A 21,220-nucleotide genomic window follows, 5' to 3' on the forward strand; every position below is an offset into this window, starting at 1 on the left:
TACTGTCTCACCATCCTTATCATAAACAATTTCTTCCTCATGTCCAACCTAAATCTACCTTCTTTCAGTTTAAAGTCATTGCCCATTGTCCTGTCACTACAGGCCCTGGTAAAAAGTCTTTCTCCATGTTTCTTATAAGCCCCCTTTAAGTATTGAAGGGCCAGAATAAGATGTCCCTGGAGACCTCTTCTCCAAGCTGAACAACCCCAGCTCTTTCAGCTGTCTTCCCATATGAGCTTGGGTTTGCTTGGTTTCTTCCCCTCCCACCCCGTTAATATTAGAGCCAAAATGGTTTGGCTATCCCATTTAGGGTTGCAGAAAATATGTTCCTGTTTGTTCTTAAGAAAGTATTTTTTTTTTTAAGAAGTCTTTAATAAAGTCATGCTTTATTGATAACAAAATCTTGATTAAGTATGAGCTTTTTGCCATCCTTGTGAAAATCAGGTCAAGCTTCATTTGACTATCAGCTTTTGAAACACTAACGTTTGTAAGTTTTTGTACATACTGCAATTGCTATAATCCTTCTCCAGTGTGGAAAAAGTACTTTAAGTGCAGAGCTGTGCTGAGACAATGCCAAAACTGAAAGAATGAACATTTGAGAGAGGACTATGACAAGCAGAGAATGAGTACAGAACTAAAAAGGGAATCAGGACAGTGGACCTGTGTCTGCGTGTGAACAATGATGACAAATTAGGTGAGCAACCAAGAGACTGGCACTAAAACTAAGCCGGAGATACCTGATGAGGTTCTGGGATTGGTTAGGCAGAGCCTGAAACGATGAAACAAAAGTAGAAGATACAGACAGAATGAGGTTCCTGGGAGCTGGTAGGGACAAAGGGGAGTAGCCAGAGATTGGGATAGGAAGGGTCATACTGTGTGACTGGGGCAGGAACCTGGATGCAACCATGTAATGCAAGTCAGTACTTTTACTGCATAAAGGAGAACAAATAAAGGCTACACTGAGAAACTTTTCTAGATTTTGACAGCCTGATTTTGCAACATTAAAAGCAACCACAAACTAACATCTAGTTCAGTTGATAATATAAACAGACCCTATACATAATATATACATTAAAAAGTAGGAAATAGGTAATTAAAAGCATTACATACTAGTGATTGCTGTACCTATGTAATACATTTCAGTCAAGGTGTCTACTATCTGTTTGAGATTTCGGACGCATCCAACTGCTAGTGCAACTAGTAGCTCAAAGCCAGCATTAATAGTAGCTGGTGAACTACAGACTGGTATGGCCTGCTCAGCAGGCAATTCTCCATTTCTCATGTATTGTAGATAAACATTGGATGCTGGAAAGATGAAATCATCTATCAACTCCTGAAAAAAACAAAAGAAAATAAAACACCTGTTACCATAGAAACGCACACTATTTTACAACAGAATAAGAGTAGTTATATAAATGAATGTCTGAGGACCAGAGGAGTACTTAAAAAAAGACTTAAAATTGAGACCAACACTATAATGAGCTTTTAAATTAGAACAGAATAACTCCATCCTAAAGTGGTTCCCTGCAAACCCACACCCCCACTGCAAGTTAAAAATAAATATTATTATTGATTGGTAAAAATTTTCTTTTGCTAAACCAGTATTATGTACAAAGCTCTTTATCAATTAGTGCTGAAAAACACAATGTTGCTGCTGTATAAGATGTGTTTTCTTTGTACCTCTGATTAAAGAGACACTCAGATGCCATGCATTTGTTCAAACCTGCCATAAACATTAATAGCACTAATTAAGAACATGTGGAGAAAAGACAATACGGGGTAATGAAAGAAAGCAGTCCTGTACAGAACTATCCTGTATCTAGCTCGCTATCCTTGTGTGATGTTTGCTGAGTCTTGGAGTAACAGCTCACTAGGTCACAGCAACTCCATATGCAGTGGTTCCAAAGAATGAGAAAGTTAAGTACTCTTATGATTGAAATGTGTAATTTAAAAAAAAAATTTTTAAATATTAAACTCCAATTAGAAGCCCTTGTCAAACAGCTACATTGGGACCTTTTATGGTTATGGACCACAAGATGCGAAGCTTCTTTTTACCTATTTATCATAACAAAATAAATTAAAAAAACGCAAAACAACTCCATAGGTCAAAAAACTTGAACTTACTTTAATGAGATTAGCACCTCCTTTTTCACAACCAATATGGTATTTCTTCTCAGGTGTCTGGAATGCTAACAACTCCTTTGTTACTCCAAGGTGACCCTCTAAGATAGTTTCTTCAACACCTGTTTCCCCTGTTCTTTTTACTTCATCCTGCCATTTAAGAGAAAGTTAAGATACTCTAAATAACATACATTTCCAAGCTTAAAATTGTACTTAACAACAAAGCAGCAAAAAGCTGATTATCAGAAATAAATTCATCCTAAAACTTACCCTAATCCTCTTAAGCCAGTCAATTTCATTATTGAGAAGAACTTCAGCGTTGGGTACATTAATGTTACTGTTGTAAGCATAGTTAAGAAGATGTCTTAGGAGAGTGAAGTAGTCTCCAGAATGCTTAGCTCTCTCTCTTGCAGTACTCTAGGTAAATGAAAAACACATGATATATAATTCACACACACTTCTACTTATAGTGCAACACTAACATATTTTCCCTAAAATTGGCAGTAAATATGAAAGAAGTGTAAGCTCATTTTTAACCTTTTAGAATTTCACAATTGTATTTATTGTTAATGAATGACTTCTGGACTGTTTTAGTAGCAATTTCTATACCTGAATGGGAAACAAACAGTGAAGTGATCAAATGTTCAAGAGAGCCATGAGCATGCAGGATTGAAAAGCCCTGGAAGGCCCAGTAAAAGAAGGCATTAACCATAGGTATCTATTTAATCTGCTCATGATTTTTACTTGAAGGTTAGCATTCGCTGAAGATCAAATGAAAGCTTATTGTTCATGTTCTTATCAGAAAATGCAAAAGAGTCCCTTTCCCCCTCATCTAACTCAAATTGAAGTCGACTGTGCTGCTTGCCTATAGGTCAAAAGGAATCTATACTTGAGTGACTGTTGTTAATAGCAATTTGCCTCTTCTTGCAGATATTTTGTCTTCACATTGTACTGAAGCCTTTACCTCTAAAAACTTACCCCTAGAACAGTAAACAGCAGCGTAATGAAGAAAAGGAGAGGTCTCTGTCCCATGCAACACCTGGTAGCCATTAAAAAGAATTGCTCCTGGGCCATCTGACGAACAGTTCTGGAAATAATTTAGTAGAAATATTAAATACAGTCTCCCTATCCAAAGAGAACATAAAAAACCCCAAACCAATTAAATTTGTGCTTATCTGCTTAATGCCATGTTCTATAACTGCAAATAATATAAATCAGAATACTTTAATTATTCACTACCCATCACATTGTTTCTCCTTGTAGTGAAATTTTAGACACATGAATTACTATTAGGAAACCTGTTCCACAAATCACATATTTAAAGCTAAAGAAAAAGAAACTTATCAGCACCTAATCACTAAACCTTTGCAACTGCCAGCAAACACAACAAGCAATTTGCAACCATAAATAAATTTTTCTGTTTTTTCTAATCAACTACCAGTTGTGCCTGAAAGACAAAATAGAATTACCCTAGTAAAACTGCTCTTATGTATCACTACAGCAGTTTGCTGAGCATCTATGAAGTGATCAAAATTTATCATTAGTAAGAAATGAGAAAAAGATAACCCTCTGAAAAGTCAAGTGGCTAGAATGAATTTTTCCATCTAAGAATTTAATCTAACCACTGGAATAATGTGGGAATGGATAAGCTTAAGAAAAAAAAAATTAAGGCAAACCCTATTCTTTAAAGTTGTAAGATTAATTGTCTGAGCATTGTATCTTGTAAAAACTGTTAGAAACAACTCTGCTTCAGTGGGGAGAGAATACAAATGAATGCTGTACTTTACAAAAATATGTCAACATATAAGAAACTGAATTTTACAGGCCCTTTTTGGTGTGGCTGCCATTGTTTTCTGCCCATGAGGTCACTGGAAAGCACATGAAAGAATCCTGTTTCCTTCAGAGTTCTTTCATGTGTGGTTAACTGTGCTTCAAAGACATGCAAGAATGACCATGAGGTCAGAACAAAGATGCCCCTAGCTGAGCACCCTGTTTCTAGTATACACCTCAGAAAGTGCAGAAGAAGAGTGAAGCATGCAGTGACACTTCTCTAGAATGTTCTCACAGCTTCTAACAATTTGTGTTTCAGGAAGACTACCAAAAGCAGTATTTCACAGCCCTCACTGGACAAATTCATGAAAGAACCCCTCAAACTATTTCCAAACTGAAGGTTTATACTGCTTAAATGTTATGCTCAATAAGTTCTTATACAAAGGAACACTGTTCTCTATTTATTCTCCCTTTGCTACTTCTGATTTTAAAGGTCTCTGTGGTATTCTCCTCCCACCATTCATCTCTTCTCCAATACGAAGTGCCCTAAGCTATTCAGCTGTTCCTCAGATGGAAGTCATTTCAGAGCTTTGATCTCCCTCATCACCCTTCTCTGATCTTTGCAAGTTCTACTACATTGCTTTGAGCTAGAGAAGACCATGGGGTGGAGGGGTTCTGGTTTGTTCCTAATAATTTGTGACAAAATATGGGATCTGATTGCTGAGCTGACATTTTCATAAAAACTTCTCACAGAAATTTCTTTTAAGATGCAACCCTTCAACTGCTTGGGACACATCACACAGACACTCCTCAGGTTCGTGCACTTAAAGGCAGAGAATGAAATAGATAAAGGTGATATTTTCCTCAAGTGAGAAATGTGACCAAAGAAACACATACTTCACTCTGTTACATCTCTAAGGAGTATGCAGTATTTGAACATGAGTATGACATTTTTGTGAGGCTATAAAAATCTAAGAGCTCTTAAGGAACCATGGGAGGGATGCAGCTTCCTAAACACAGGCATCTCATCTAGTGCCACAACAGACACCATGACAACAGAGGGGAGCTGGCAGATAGGGCATGAGTTGCATGAACTCACACTCACCCTCTGAAACAGCTGGAGGCCAAATGCCTCCACTGAGGCAGGCAACCTGAATCCCATCCTATTGATAGCTCCAGGATACAGATTGCCATTTAGTTAACAGAAGTCAGCCTCTTCAATGGGTATAAGTGGCATTGCTTTACAGGGGCAGTAAGGATTTTTATTTATCTGGGCCACATATGTATGACCACCAAACACTTTGCAGCCCTCAGCAGAATACTTCTGGGTTCCAGGATCATTTAGGACTAATTGTTCAGCTATCTACTGTTGACTAAGCCAGTCTTGTATTCAGGGGTGACCATCAATTACCTCGGAGAGTAAGAACCGCTCTAGTATTTAGTACTAAACATTTTGCATTCTGTTTCTCAGTTTACAGGTAGCATAGTTATGCTTATGAGGAAACAGCAGAAGGTCCATACAATCTCACCCTCCAAAAGAAACAAACTCCCCCAATCCAGCTGATCTTTTCCAGAAGACCCCGTGTATGAGATCTGAACTTGACCATCTTCCTTGTCTTTTATGGTACACCAAAAACATTTTCTCACATACATATATTTGCTCCCATTGTTCTCTGATTGAGGATAGGAGATTAGAGAACAATAGTTGAAAACAGAAGGATATTCAGAATTGTCTGGTATCTGCCAAACTTTCTCTGCACTACAAACACTAATTTGTTTCTCCATTAATTCAGAAGAGGAACTTTTTTAGGCTTAGTTCAACTTCACTGTCTTCATTTTCAAAGCAGCCTTCCATTTCAACTCATGTTTATGCTGTTCTAACTGTCACGTAATAATGAACGGTTACATTCTAAGTGAGATTACCATATATATCAGAAGTTTTACAAGCACATGAGAGAAAAGAGCTCAACGGCTAGCTTCTTGCGTTGACAGTATGAACCGTTTTTCCATACAATAAATTCAGCTCATTTCCCATTCTGGTGGAGAAATAAAGCAGAGATAGGAGCTGAGCAGCAGTCCACTTAGATAAGAGAAACCCTTAAAAATTTTATCCCCTCTGACAAAAAAGCACCAAACAAATCCCATCCGTTAATGCTACTCTTATTTTTACAGGGCAAAAAGCTAACATACCTGCGGAATTAAGCTACTGCTGTGCAGACTTGGGCCGACATGCCAACAAAACATGAAAAGAGAAGCCCCAGCTTGGCAACACATCTAGTTTCTTCCAATATTTTAGGAAGAAAAGAACAGTCACCTATTCACTAGGCTGTGCTGGTTTTGGCTGAGATAAAGGCAATGTTCTCCACAGTAGCTGGTAGGGGCTGTGTTTTGGATTTGTGATGAGAACAGTGTTGGTAGCACAGGGATGTTTTTGTTATCCCTGAGCAGCGCTCACACAGAGCCAAGGCCTCTTCTGCCTCTCACCCCACCCCGCCAGTGAGCAGGCTGGGGGTGCACAAGGAGTTGGGAGGCGACACAGCCGGGACAGCTGACCCCAACTGACCCAAGGGATATTCCATACCATATGACATCATGCTCAGCATATAAATCTGATGGAAGAAGAAGAAGGAAGGGGGAGGGGACAGACACATTCAAAGCAATGGCGTCTGTCTTCCCAAGTAACCATTACGCATGATGGAGCCTGCTTTCCTGGAGATGGCTGAACACCTGCCTGCCCGTGGGAAGTGGGGAATGAATCCCTTGCTTTGCTTGCGTGCGCGGCTTTTGCTTTACCATTAAACTCTCTTTATCCCAAACCGTGACTTTTCTCACTTTTACTCTTCCAATTCTCTGCCCCATCCCACTAGGGAGGAGTGAGCAAGCAGCTGCGTGGGGCTTAGTTGCTGGCTGGGGTTAAATCATAACATAGGTATAACAACATTAAACACTTGGGATTCAAATTCAGTCAACAAAACTCAAATCAGCAAGAAGAGTAACCATGGAAGAGACTGGGAAAACCATGACAGATATTCCCATCTGCAAATCAAGACTGTAGGTTTTGCTAAAAAGACATTCTACCTCCATCACAAACCATATTAGATGGAACCTGCACAATGAAATTCAGAGACTAAACTGTTTAAGACTTAGAGATTTACAAGTTCCCAATTTGAACCAATAGTTCACTTTCTTAAGGAAATATGACCAGAACAGAAAAGTGCTTACAAAGAGCATCTGCAGTTTTCAAAGACTGAAAGAGTGGTAACAAATGTTGATACCAAATACTAACTGAAATACAAATGCTGGTGAACACTTGAGAAATGCCACTTAAATTCCAAATACAATGCCAGAAAGTCAGATAACTACTGTGAAATTTATTATAAAAATTATCAACCATTACTTATATTTGTACCATTAAGATCATGTAAAAACACCACAAATCTGATAAATCTTCAGACCCACATCACAAAAATCAAAGGATGGGGCAGCACTGACACTTGCTCATGCTATTCCTCTGTACTGGTACTCCAAATTTGACATGTGGCCAACATACACTTACTGTCAAAACAGTAACTTGGTATCAACTGTTGACAGCTTTAAAAATAAAAGTTAGTGATTTCTTACTCAGCAGCCTTGAAAGTTACCAAAAATAGTGAAAGACATCTTGTCTCATTTAATGTATAAAATTACAACATGCATTTGTCAGCATGTTTTGTTAAACTTCTCTAACTGAAGTGATAATAACAAGCTTCAGTAAAGCTAAAAATTCAGCATCCTATACCACAGGTTGCAAACTAATAGAGCTCATGGGATTCTGATAACAACACTCCACAGTTTCACCAGTGCGTACCAATAGTTCATTGTGAAGAGATACTCTGATGATACTATTGATCCTCTTGTTACGGTGAATGTTCCTGAACATAAGACTTTTCAACCTGTTTTATCTAGAAGGGTAAAAAAAACCCCAAAACCTGGTACTGAAATTCTGACCCCATTCATCTGAGAGCGCCCCAATCTGACTCCATTTAAAATGTACTGAAAGGCTTAGATAGATTTCAGACTAATTTCTGATCTCTGTCATTTCTCAAAGAAAAGTTAAAATATTCATGGAACAACAGCGGAGATATCTTACAAAGCTAGAATTAAATCTTTAATAACATTTCAAAGCACTTGTAACCAAGTTTATTAACAACATACAAAAATTTTCCACCTGGATGGCTTCTGAAAATAGACACCCCAATACTTCACATCGCAATTTCAGATGGGCTAAAAATCACAAGACATGCATCACGCACATGCTGTATTGTGCAGATGCTGCCTAAGGAGATCTATCTGTAGGACTAGCTTGGAGGTAACAAGAGATCCCAGGACTAAAGGGCAACTGAATCGCATCACTCTTCTCCCTGTCTGTCCATCCCCCAGCAGTGGTAAGGGTTCGTCCAAGACACTGCTACTGCACCAGGTGACAGCTCCAGCACGACAGCAGTAAAACATTTGAGTCACGTGAAGAGTCACAAGTGTACCACTTGAATGCAAGAAAACCAGACGATTAAATCTTAACTTCCCCCTCTCCTCAAACTGCTAGTACTGTATCTCTCTCATACTTTTTCTGGTAAGACAAGCTCTTCTATACCTAAAATCAGTTAAATATTCTAATGTAGTACATTTCTGAAAAATGTAAAGTAAAAATTATTTTATTCTAAATAAATTGTTCTAAAGCCATCAGTAGCACATTATCAGGCATCCATCTGGCTTGACAATATCCTCCTTATGAGTTCAAAGAAGATGGGACTGATATAGCTACTACTTTAAGAGGTGATTCTCCCCCTCTACTCCACTCTTGTGAGACCCCACGTGGAGTACTGCGTCCAGCTCTGGGGGCCCCAGTACAGGAGAGACATGGAGCTGTTGGAGCGAGTCCAGAGGAGGGCCACAAAGATGATCAGAGGGTTGGAGCACCTCTCCTATGAGGACAGGCTGAGACAGCTGGGATTGTTCAGCCTGGAGAAGAGAAGGCTCCGGGGAGACCTGCTAGCAGCCTTCCAGTACCTAAAAAGGGGGCTGACAGGAAAGCTGGAGAGGGACTGGTTACAGGTGCATGGAGTGATAAGACAAGGGGCAATGGCTTTAAATTAAAAGAGCGTAGATTTAGTTGAGGTATTAGGAAGAAATTCTTCACCGTGAGGGTGGTGAGGCACTGGAACAGGTTGCCCAGAGAAGCTGTGGATGCCCCATCCCTGGAAGTGTTCAAGGCCAGGTTGGATGGGGCTTTGGGCAACGTGGTCTAGTGGAGGCTGCCCCTGCCCACAGCAGGGGGGTTGGAACGAGATTGGTCTTTAAGGTCCCTTCCAACCCAAATCGTTCTATGATTCCATGATAGGCATCCAAATTACAGATTTATATTGCTAAACAATAAATTAAGACAACCGCAGAAAAATCACTTAAATAGGAAGTCACTGCTCTGCGTTTAGGCTTTATATTAATTTTGAATTGTAAAGTAACATATGTGATAAACCCCCTCCCCCACCCAAACTTACTTGCTGTGACAGTGCAATAGCAAATCAATGATAAACGTCTGCCATGCCTTTTCTTTACTGAGTGCATCCAGTGCCGTTGGAATCAAAGCAAAACACAGGGTCATCACCTCCAATGCTTCACAGCAAACTTGTTCATCTTCCATGTCTGGTTCATTTCCTGCATTTGTCTGAAAATAAACAAGACAGCACAAAGTGGGTATAGAAAAAAATCCCAAGAAACCCAACTGACTCCAAGGTATATATACACTAAATACAAACATGAACCACAAATTTGTATACTAAGTGCCAAGTATTTTATGCACTCTACTCAAATGTGATTCAAAGCACTATGTGGGACGACCTGAACTTACAGTACTGTTCTTAAAGGAGGATTCCAAGCATGAACTTAAGGAGCCAGAAGTTAAATAGGAAGCTTGTAGGCAAAAATTGTATCAGCTAATACTGTTGGGGTTTTTGTTGGTTTGTATTTGGGTTTTGTTTGCTTAGGTTTAATTTTTAAATAAGATGCTTTTCTTTACTACTCAGAACCTGGAGTTTAAAGCTTTGGGAACAGTTACTATTTAAGCAGAAAAAGGCTGTAGTGCTGTGTAACTCGTCAAGAAGTCCAATTTTAAGAAGCTTTGATACTCACAACTTATTTGACTAAAAGCTTAATACTGCTAGACTTTATTCAGCACATCACTATTTTTCAGAAACACAAAATAGCTGAACCAAATTTCAAACATAGTTGCTGTAGTGACTTTTTAAATATGAAAGGATGGTATTTCTAATTGGTACATAGGTTATTCTTTCAGTTGAACACTTGACTCAAGTGAATTGATTTTGGTGCATTTTCCCAAAATAACTACTTTGAGAATAAAAGCAAGCCTTCTCCTTCATCTAAGCCAAAATTAATTAGCTGGAAGAAGTTCTGAAGAAACTGAATGTGAGCAAGTTTCAATCTTAATTCATCAGTAATCATGGCTGCAGGTTAGCAACATTAACCAGAGGTATTTTTTTTATATATGGAAAGGTATCAGGATTAAGCGGCAGAAAGAAGGGAATACAATGCAGAAGAGATAACTAATTGTAAATAGCAGCAGAGGACAACGTACGTCTCAGTATGGCAACAGACACTATTTTGTCTTTGCACAACAGCTAAAAAAAAAAATCAGAGACAGTCACTATCACAGCAGCGGGAGGATGTGGTAATTCTGACACATCTCAAGATATGAAAGTAAAAGCAGAATGCTTTCAACAAGTTCAGGACTGCACCTGCTCTGCACTGAAAGCCATTTATAAAAGAAAGTTATCTCCGCATGGGTGCAGGGATCTAGTAGAAAGGCAAAGTGCATTTTATACTTAATGAAGTACTTCCCTATATTTAGGCACCAAGAGCTGACAGGTCTGTAGAAGCAGCATACTTGCAGCACTTCAGATGGGTATGGGCCTCCTCTGAGCTAATAAGGAAACGGCAGTTTGACACCACTGAAAGTCGTATGCAGTCTCCTTCAACCACCGAGAGACTCTGACACCAGAATTTTTTGAGACAGGAGGCAGAAGAGACTCCATAAATATTATGCTCTCAAAATAAATTATCTTGACTTTGAATTTTAATTGAATTCACCAGTTCAGAAGCCTCTTAAAGTGCTCACGACATTCTTTCAGAAGTTGCACTTGATGGGACTATTCTGAAGTGCCTCTTAAAAACCCCCCCATATGTACCATAGTTGCCTTTGACATTTTTAGGAATCCTGACATGTCATTCCTGATTCCACAAAAAAATCAGTCTGCTTTTGCTCTTAAACTAACATTTAATGATAAAACTGCACCCAGATTTAGCAAAATGCTCTTATGATACACGAGTTAGAAGTCTAATGTTTAGTGGTCAAATTAGAAAGCATTCTTCACAAAATACTTTTTCCTCTAAGCCAGTGTTTGCCAGTCACTGGTACATTCAGTCTTTATAAATAAACGACCATAGGAGTTACTTCATCCCATCTATAACCAAATGCAATTCTCCTAATTTAAGAACATGTCTTTTCTTGTCTCTTATTCCTCTATTTCTGCAGTATTTTCTTGTCTTTTAATGTTACTTTGACAAAATGTACTTTATTCTGCCTTATTACTTTTAGCAATTTCTCCTCTTTTTAGTTTCCAATTTTTCCCTTCAATTTTTATTTCCCTTTTGCCAAGCATAAGGCAAATGCAGCTGCCATTTATTACAAATGTCAATATAAGTGTCAATAAAAAAATCTCGAAAACCAAACACAAAAACAACTTTGAAGGATGACTGATAATGCACAGCTTAAATTTCACCTATTTTAAAACGTCAATTGTTTGAAAATATTTTTACAAAACTTAGTGGTACAATTTTCACCTAGAAAAATGTCAGAATAGAACATTTAGGTCTATTTTCCCTTAGGTGTATTTTCTCTAGTGTTCTTAAAATGTCAAACATACAGATCTAGGAACACACCTTCACGTGCCTGGACTGTCACACCAACTAAACCATGTTTTATATGCAAGTTTCATCACCTAAAGACACCCACCCCACCCTCCCCCAAAATCCCCAACAAAAAACAAAGCAACCAATCTCCAACTTATTTCATGAAGAAGTCATTCTCACAGCCATAGAAACAGATGCCATTATACCACTACATAAGCTAAATGGAAAGGTATTGCGTTTTGCTGAAGTAAATATTCTTCCTCTAATTGATCATTTAAGCATAACAGCTAATATACCAAGAATAAAACCTCCCTATATAATCCTTTCCCTTTTACTCTCAGGCAAGTATTGATGAGTACTACACTTGATTTTTATAAGATGAACAAGAGAAGATGTTTAGGGAACAAAAAATTTTTTTAAAAATCACTGTCTAAATACAGATTACTATTTCCTATAACTGTATGCAACATTTGTTAAACACAAGGTGTGTGATAACATACTAACATATAACTCTCACCTCCAAACTATCTGCATAAACCACACATGAAAACATGAAGAGGGTCTATATATTGACATAATAAAAGGGAAAAAGCCACACAGGGTTAGCAATTATTTTATTTTACCAGTGTTTCAGTGCTAATTTCAGAACCATTAGCTCTTGTTTCTCATTCTAGACTGCACATCTGCTTTAAATTAACTTATGTAGAATAGACCTTTTAAACTTGGAGACTAGAAAAATTAGCATTGCAAGTAGTGCTTATTTCTTATTTTCATACGCAATCTAACCAGGCTGAAAACGTTACAGCTGCTTATGGAAGTGGTGCATTTTTGAATGGACACCAGATTCAAGTTACAATTAAATAGTTACTGAGAAAAGGAATTTGGAATAGAAAATTAAAAACTGTGGTATGGCTCCTAACATATCATACTAGACTCCAAAATACATCATCGCCATGTTAACTACCTAAAAGCCCATCACACACTAAGCCTGACCTGGTTGACACTGCCCCTTCTGTAAACAAAGGAACAGTTATAGAAAAGAAGTTGCTTAGGAATTCTTACCTTTTCGTAGATTTTACTAATTTCCTCATTCGAGCTGAAAACCAGCTGAACTGACCCACAACCTGATGCCCAAACAATTTTTTGTACTGCCCTAATAACACAGATATCAGGGATGTATTTTGAAGCCTGAAAAAAGAGAGAAATAAACGAAAGCAACATTAAAATGCAGTTGCAAATAACATTACAATGGATTCTAAATTCTCACAAATGTATTTTATAGAAAGTTTAACATTTTTCCTTACAAGAAAAAAAAAATTATGTATCTTGAAAAACATTTGTACTTCACATGTAATATTTCATTGTTCAACAGAAAGCAGCATGTATTTTAGATATATTATAGAACTTTAAATCATAATGCTACAAGTACCAGGAGTTACAAGGAAGTGAACATTTTTGACAAATAACCAGCAACTCAGCAATTTAAGATTTAGCAGAAACTACCAACTTCAATGCTAAACATTCTTGATGTGGGAAAAAGAAACCAACAAACCACCAAGCATATCTCTGGAAGGCAGCTAGCCTCTTAAATAATATAACAAGTTGAAGTTATTTTAGGCTCTGTCCCCCCACATCATATTTATTGTACTAACGGATAGCTAGACAAACTAACGCTTATCAAGTACATGATTAATATATAAAGGGATTGTCCTATATTCAAGTTATACAGGGTTTAAAATTAATAAGAACACAGATCATGTATCATATGAATGCAGAATCATTCTTTAGTATCTTGGTCTGAGTTAACACCCTATAGTTTCTACTGATATACATACATTACAAAACATACTACAACCGCCCTTATTTATAGCTTCCATCAACTTTCAAAAAAAAAACCCAACAAAACATACCCAAAACCAAACCCCACCCCAAATCTATCTGGAGACTATAATCAAAGTAGAACTGTCCAAAACCTGGGCAATCTTTAAAAGTAGATGGTAGACGGTTCTCAAAAATTTCTAATTTCATTTTTCTAACGCTCAGACTTAATAAAAGAGACTCTAAGAAGCTTAACTAATAAGCTAGCTACATCAGGAAATCTGAACACTGTGCATTCTTGCTACTGATATGGACATTAACAGTAGTTACAAGAAAAATAATAGGTATTTTGCCTTTGTCACAAGCAAAGCAACCTTACAGTAACAGCATCGTAACAAAAATTTGTCACCCAGGAAAAGAACATTTTCTTTTTAATCTCATTGTAGTTTTAAAATCTTGAAGTATCCAAATTTCTTAAAAAGGTGAAAGATTTCTTTCCATGCTGTAGTCTTCTGTTTGGCCTATGGAAACCATGTCAGATTTATTTTTTTTTTAAATTGTGAGGTTAGTTGAAAAAAGTCTTTGACCATCAAAACATTAAAAGAAAAAAAAACATCTTTCAAAGGCAAATTATAATACATATGAAATTCAGATCTACATCAGTTTTCAAAATTTCAGAAAATTATAGACAAAACTAACAGCAATACTGCATAGCCTCTTGCAACAGAGATTCAGATTTTGTTTGCTTTGATGTGCCTGGTGAAAGAAAAATATTTTATTTATTTATTAGAAGTCATTGGAAAAGGACAAAGGCACAATTAAAAACCTTTCTTCATACCTCACCTCAAAAGACATTTCTTCTGTGGAAGGAAGTTAATGACATCAGAGTTCTACTGGCTGATTTTACACATACAATCACCTATGGATGCAACACCATGACTAATGGAAGGCAGACGGTTCAGTGTTGCAGTCTAGTACATTGTACTTTGTTTAGACAATGCTCTTTGTTCAGAAGAAATAGTGTACTTTTCAACATTACTATGATAATACAAAGCTACTTTTATTTAGGTAGCTCAGAAATTTTTTGGAGATAGCTTTGCAGAGATTCTACAATATAGAAAACCAATATTGACTGTTTCACACTGGAAACTGAGGGATCCCAATTCACTGTGGAAAAGGAATTGCAGTAGTTCCAATTTTAGCTTCTGTTGAATTCAGCAGAATTCACTAGTGTGTTCACCAGCATTACTCTTAATTCCAACCCAGGTTTGGTCATGCCATACAGATAAGACTATTGTATTTGCAAAGCGCATTGTTTAACCCTACTGAACTCCACAATCAATTTTTTCACTTGTATCATTAATGCATTTTCAATATATAAAGATACACTGATAATGATTTGAGACTTTTATCACAGAATGATAGAATGGTTTGGGTTGGAAGGAAGCTTAAAGATCATCTAGTTCCACCCTGCCCTGCCATGGGTAGGGAGGGACACCCTCCACTAGACCAGGTTGCCCAAAGCCCCATCCAACCTGGCCTTGAACACTTCCAGGGATGGGGCATCCACAACTTCTCTGGGCAACCTGTTCCAGTGCCTCACCACACTCACAGTGATTTAGATTAGATTCTTCCTAAAATCTAATCTAGATCTACCCTCCTTCAGCTTAAGGTCATTACCCCTTGTCCTATCGCTACATGCCCTTGTAAACAGTCCCTCTCCAGCTTTTGAAAGCATTGTGAAATCTTTCAGCATTTAAAATTACGCTCAATAGTTAAGAACTCCCTCCTCTCGTGTTTCTCTTCACGAAGAGAACGTTACTCAGAAACCAAAACATAAGACCAAAAAAAGAAGAAAGTATCACAAAAATATTTTCAAAATACTCATTAACTTCTTTAAATCTATTACATCGAGTTTCTGAAGTTCTAAGTATAACAATATTCACAATCCATTAAAAAACTTGTACAGAACCTGCCCAGTTCACTTAAGCCTCTCTATGCTGTTAGACACTGTATTTCACAATCGCATATGGAAACAATTCCTTAAATAGTTCTAGTTAGTTAACAGCTTCTGAACCATATGAGCATTACCTAAAATGTTTCTTGACATTTTAGAAGGAAAATTCATGTCTTACAACACAATAAATTTAAGGGTTAAAAAACCAACCAAACAAAAAAGATACTAGAGGAAAAAAGGTGATAGAGAAAGGAATCGACTAACCTCATCAGATATTTGCTGTGCAAGACGTATTGCTACATTTCTTAGCATGCATTCTGAAGTTGGATTAGGAATGTTTTGTAGGGCATTCTGTAGCACCACTGCCTGGTCATGCGTAGCCTGGTTTATCTGGAAGAAAGTATTTCATATACTTATTTTCACATGGAAAAAAGCAAGCAAGAAGATAACAAAATATAAAGTTACTTGGAAAGATTTAGTAGAAGTAGGTAAGATCTTGGAAGGAAAACTACTTGCAGAAACTGCAAATATCAACACCCCCCTCCCTCATTTTCAAATAGATCCCATCACATCTGAAGACACTATATGCTACAGTGTACAATCACGGAGTCCAAGAGGAGAGACACTTGCTCAAAACTACTTAGGTTTGGGGGTTTGTTTATTGATCAGACTATTTCAAGGTAACAGAATGTTTAGAATTACAATGCCTCCTTCCCTTTCTGTTGATGTAGGAAAGAAAGGGCTTGCTAAAACAATGAATCTCCCTCTGGATTAGCTAATAGTGTCCAGGCAGAACATGACTGCAGTGTTCATTAGGGTTAAGTACATTTTAAACATTTGAGTTAGAGCACTATTGAAGAATTCTGTTCTGAATGATCTATCCTGTTCTTTATCATACTTTCACAACAGAAACAGCAAGACAAGCTTTTATCTTTTCTGTATCAGTTTGAGCATAGCATTCCTCCTTTTTGGGCTGACAGAGCTTCAGAGTTTTGACAGTTCATATCTGAAATGGTTGTGTCCTTCTCATAGACAAACTTGCTTGAAAAGACTGTGTGCTGCAGTTAGAAGTTAAAACTTCTCGTACCAGAGTTTCTTCATTTTCTAGTACCATTTCATCCCAAGAAGACTGTCTCAAATGCTGCTCAAAAGACACACTGTGAAGTTGTTCTTTAACACCTGGCGCTGGTCATATCCCTTTGCTTTGTCACCTTCACTAAGACACTTGATTAGGGGAGCAAAATTACTGAACTCCCACTGAAGACTATGACAGAGCTTACACAGTCAATTAGCTATTCAAAGCAGGCTGTAAGTCATCAAGCACAATATATACAGGGGCAAATCAGGATCTACGTACCAGAACACTATGTTTAACAACATTAGTGATCCAGCTTTCTACGAAAGCAATAAAGAAAATAAAAACTTAAAAGGTCCTAGTGACAGCAGCAAACCTGTAACTGGAAGACTGCAGACTTGGTTACTTCATTCTCTTAAGTACTGATGGAAAGCCAAGACATGCTATGGTACTTATGCTTTAGATAAGAGAGATGACAGTATTTACAAATCCCACCTCCATCCCAAGGTCTAAGCTTATTGGGGCTGCAGCAATAAAAAGTATCAAGACCAAAGTCCTTCAAACGGAATGATGATGACAGCAAGAATAACCATGTTTTTTTCCAACAAATCAGTTAATAAAGGTAGATGTTTGCAACACTAAACAGTGAATGTCAGCAGTCATGGAAAAAATATTACTATCTCCTAAGTGGTCAGCATAAATCTGTTTCAAACAGTACTTCAAGACTCAACTGATGTTATCTGTGTTCCAAACTGCCTTTTGAATCATCATCATGAGAAAACAGGGCCGTAAAATTTACTCATTTTAAACAGACGAAGGATAGGGTGGCAAACATGTTTGCTTTACAATGTTTCTATAATATTCTAACATGAGACACAGAAAGGGATCTTCCCCTCTTTGTAATCATCAACAGTTTTGATTTCCTTGAAAAAGAATGAATCTGGTATCGTCCAACAGATGCAGCTAACCAGAACAGATATTTATTTTTCAGACTTAGGGGGAATGTACTTCTCTGCTTCAGAGATGGATCGTAGTACATATTCTGGAAGAAAGTGCTCCGAAGTGGGGCCCCTCTATGTATTCTTATGTATAGGTTGATAGTTCAAGCAACTATTTTGGACAGAACCTCACAAAATAAAAAAAGTTGGAGTACCTGGAAGCAAATGTCCAAGAAAGACAGCAGCAAATTTTAATTTTTGGGCTCTATATTGTACACCTACTCTAAGAGGGCAGAAATAAAATCCTGACCCACAACATACTTTCCCAGATGTAGAAAAAACTAACTAGCCATATTAAGCACGCACAAAATCTACAAGTATAGACGTGTGAGATCACAGTTCAGAACACCTGTGTTACATCTTCCCTTTCCAACTCTGAGAAATCTTAGGGTAGGGCACCTTTCAACTATCAACACTTAACTTTCCAATGTACCTAGCTGTCCTCTGCAAGAATGGACAGAATTAGGAATCTAGGAAGCCAAGGACTTGGTTTTGTGTAGAAAAAAAAGGGTTCGCTCGACTCAACGTCATGTTTTACGTTCTAATCATAAATAGCAGATACAAGAAATTCAGAAGCACATCTTTCAATAGACTCAACAGCTCAAAACAATCAGAATTCGCACTTATGGGAAGTCACCTGTACTGACAATCATGCAAACCATTGAAAATTCTATCTAGAGCAGGTGGATCTCACGTCTAAGTTTTCTACAGTCAAAAAGAAACAGGATTTGTTTAGTTAAGTTTCTCTCTTTTTTTACAATCATCAGACATTATCTGAAAGTACTGTGAGTTCTTGACACACAACTCACTCAAAGAGATTGTCAGTGAAAAGCAGACAGATGTTGCTGCAGAAAATACAAAAAACAGTATATTGCTATTTGCATCAAGGAAGAGTTGTATTACCGGTGAAATTGTACTTGTGCCTTCCACAACTGGCTGACAAGCTTCTGCCACAGCTCGAACATGGCCATATCCAATTGCCGTTAGCAATAATTTGGCTATTTTTAGAGCATTAAGGTAGGCACCCCTTCGAGTTTCCATATCTGCATTTGGCAGGAAGTTATTTCTAGTCAGCATGCTCAATACAAGAGGCAAACCACCGCTTTTTAAGAAGTTGTATTGGAAGTCACTGGCATCTTCTCCCAGAGGTGCACTGGCAGGCATTAACAAGGCATAAACTACCTGTAGAACAAAATACAGAGTTAACTAACAGCAATGTACTAGTTTGAATATAGATGATTGAACATGACACTATGTTGGAATACTGTTTAAGCAATGCTTTGACAGCATTGGCTATACACTGGTTTATTCTAGTAAATTCTTAAGTATTTTCAATTGTTAATTTCAAATCAGAATTTAATCTTCCACAATGTTACAGAAAGGATTGCCAAAGAGAGAGTTGAAGATTTTTAAAGAACAGGCAAAGCATCACAAACCTCTGTTAGATACAGCACTTGTGAGGCAGAAGGACCAAAGAACAGAGAATCAAGGGATGGACTAAGGCTGCTTTCCCCAAGCTTCGCATGATCTAAACAAATAGCTCTTAGTTTCTCAACCGTAGTGTTATCTGCAATAAAAACACAACTTAAAAATATTTTGTAACACTCCAGAACAAGCCAGTAATATTTACAACTATAAATCTGAAAAATTTTAAGTGTATCCAAAAAGTTGCAAAAAATGGCACTGAGAGACAAGATCAGACTAAGAAGTGTTCTGCAATGATTATTTCTGTCAGTACAAAAGCAATTCCATTATAATTCTACAAAACCACTTCAAAATACAATGCTTCTCCCCATTTCATTGCACTGTGGCACTAAAGCCTAGTACCAACTGCCAACTATGCAAATTTGTAAGACAGACAAGAAATAACTATTTGGGAAATACATACAATCCTAATCAGGATAACAGTCATGAATTACAGTATCAACAAATTACCAGAAAGTGGAAAATATTCCCCATCTTCATGTAACAGGTGAGAAATTGTTATACAGGATATTACAAGATAAAACAGCATAAAATTAAGTTTTACCTGGTGGCATGAGCTTCATAAGAACACGTGCTCCATCTCTAAGAGGCGGCATATTAAGGCTACTGCCCAAGTCTGCAACTTGCCAAAGAAAAGAGATGTATCGAGGATGCAGTGACATGATCTTAAAATAAGCAAATAAAAAGCCCCATAAAAATTGTTAGTTAAAGACAAATTATAGGGGAAAAAATGCTTTTCAACTGTTCATTTCAGAATCTAAGCATATGCTTACCACTCCAGGCAAACAGCTTTCAACTTCTGGATTTGGACCATCGCTGTAGTGATTGCCATGGTTGCCCGGAGAACCAGTTGAGGAGTCAGAAGAACTATCTGGACTTGATGGCATATTAGAATTTATCTGTGTAAGCTTAGCTGTAATTAGCTGAAAAACACAATCATAGTTTTAATATTATGCAAAAATGGAGGTTCTTTACTAAATAAGTATCTGATATGATGTTAATGGCATAATACAAGGAGGAGGAATGGAACTATTTCACAAGAGTAAGTGATCCCATGTATGCTATTTTTCAAGCATTTACAAAAGGGAAGCAACATCTGAATAGACATAAATAATCAATCTGTAACACTTACCGTTTTATCTTTGAGATTCAACTGCCCAATTAATTTTCTGTCATCTGCAGGGTCCACCAGCTCACCACCGATGAACAGTTCTACTTTTGTGTGTGCACTATTGGCTTTAATACGATTGAGAATGCAACGCCGTACTTGGCCAATTGTGTCATTGGTATGAGACCAAATATCCAAATCTTCCACCTGTCGGCCTTGGTTTGGGAATCGAACTACCAGTGTGATATGTTTACCACGGAAAGCTCTGAAAATAAACAAACCGGATGAAGTTATTTTTGCCCTCATGAAATAAATTATTTTTCCTGCTGTATTTTGTGTTGCAGATATTTCAACATCAAATCTTTGCGTATTTTGTGAAAGCATCAGCAATTATGCAAACGTAACACACACAGAAACTTTCAAGAAGCCACACTCTGCACAAGTGCATTAAACATATGGTCAACTTTACAGTCAGGTTAGGAACACTGACAGAATTTTAGCAAGTCTCTTATGATGTTTTAGATTCTTTCTCTTGTTTGTAATTTCCTGATCAAAATGCACAAATAAAACTCAGACTGGCAACTGTGTTTTACTCTTTTAGTAAAACAACTTGGTTTTAAATATGCCACGATCAGGAAAAAACATCAGGTCACCAAGTCTTAACGTCTTGTGTCAAACGACATTACACCTTTAATATTAGATTTCCAATTTTAAAGATCAAAATGCTTTTAAAAAATTCAAAGAGATAAAAAAAAAGAAGTAGCATTTTCACACTAGCAGTGATTGCACTTCGCACAATGGTAGGGAACTCATCAGGAAAAATGCACCCAGATGAGCCCAAAGTAATCCCATGCAATGAAAGGCAGCAAAAATTCCTCATGAAAGCTCCTTGCTAACAAGACCTGTGAAAAAGTTAGTCTAATTGA

General features: G+C 37.4%; 1 protein-coding gene across 4 annotated transcripts in view; it reads right to left on the minus strand.

The window, feature by feature from the left end:
* The window catches only part of USP9X (ubiquitin specific peptidase 9 X-linked), a 108,090-nt gene that overhangs the window by 22,979 nt on the left and 63,891 nt on the right, over positions 1–21,220 (minus strand). For 3 of the 4 annotated variants that reach the window (XM_054813532.1, XM_054813533.1, XM_054813535.1), the window contains 12 exons: positions 20,319–20,559; positions 19,960–20,109; positions 19,731–19,851; positions 19,138–19,268; positions 18,605–18,883; positions 15,893–16,018; positions 12,916–13,041; positions 9,426–9,592; positions 3,100–3,208; positions 2,392–2,538; positions 2,125–2,271; positions 1,111–1,333 (listed from right to left, as the gene is read on the minus strand). In XM_054813532.1, coding sequence (XP_054669507.1) covers positions 1,111–1,333; positions 2,125–2,271; positions 2,392–2,538; positions 3,100–3,208; positions 9,426–9,592; positions 12,916–13,041; positions 15,893–16,018; positions 18,605–18,883; positions 19,138–19,268; positions 19,731–19,851; positions 19,960–20,109; positions 20,319–20,559 — 1,967 coding nt within the window. The remainder of the gene's footprint in view (positions 1–1,110; positions 1,334–2,124; positions 2,272–2,391; positions 2,539–3,099; positions 3,209–9,425; positions 9,593–12,915; positions 13,042–15,892; positions 16,019–18,604; positions 18,884–19,137; positions 19,269–19,730; positions 19,852–19,959; positions 20,110–20,318; positions 20,560–21,220) is intronic. The other variant, XM_054813534.1, reaches the window with a different exon arrangement.

The sequence above is a fragment of the Grus americana genome, chromosome 1, assembly GCF_028858705.1.
Source record: "Grus americana isolate bGruAme1 chromosome 1, bGruAme1.mat, whole genome shotgun sequence".
NCBI classification, from domain to species: Eukaryota; Metazoa; Chordata; class Aves; order Gruiformes; family Gruidae; genus Grus; species Grus americana.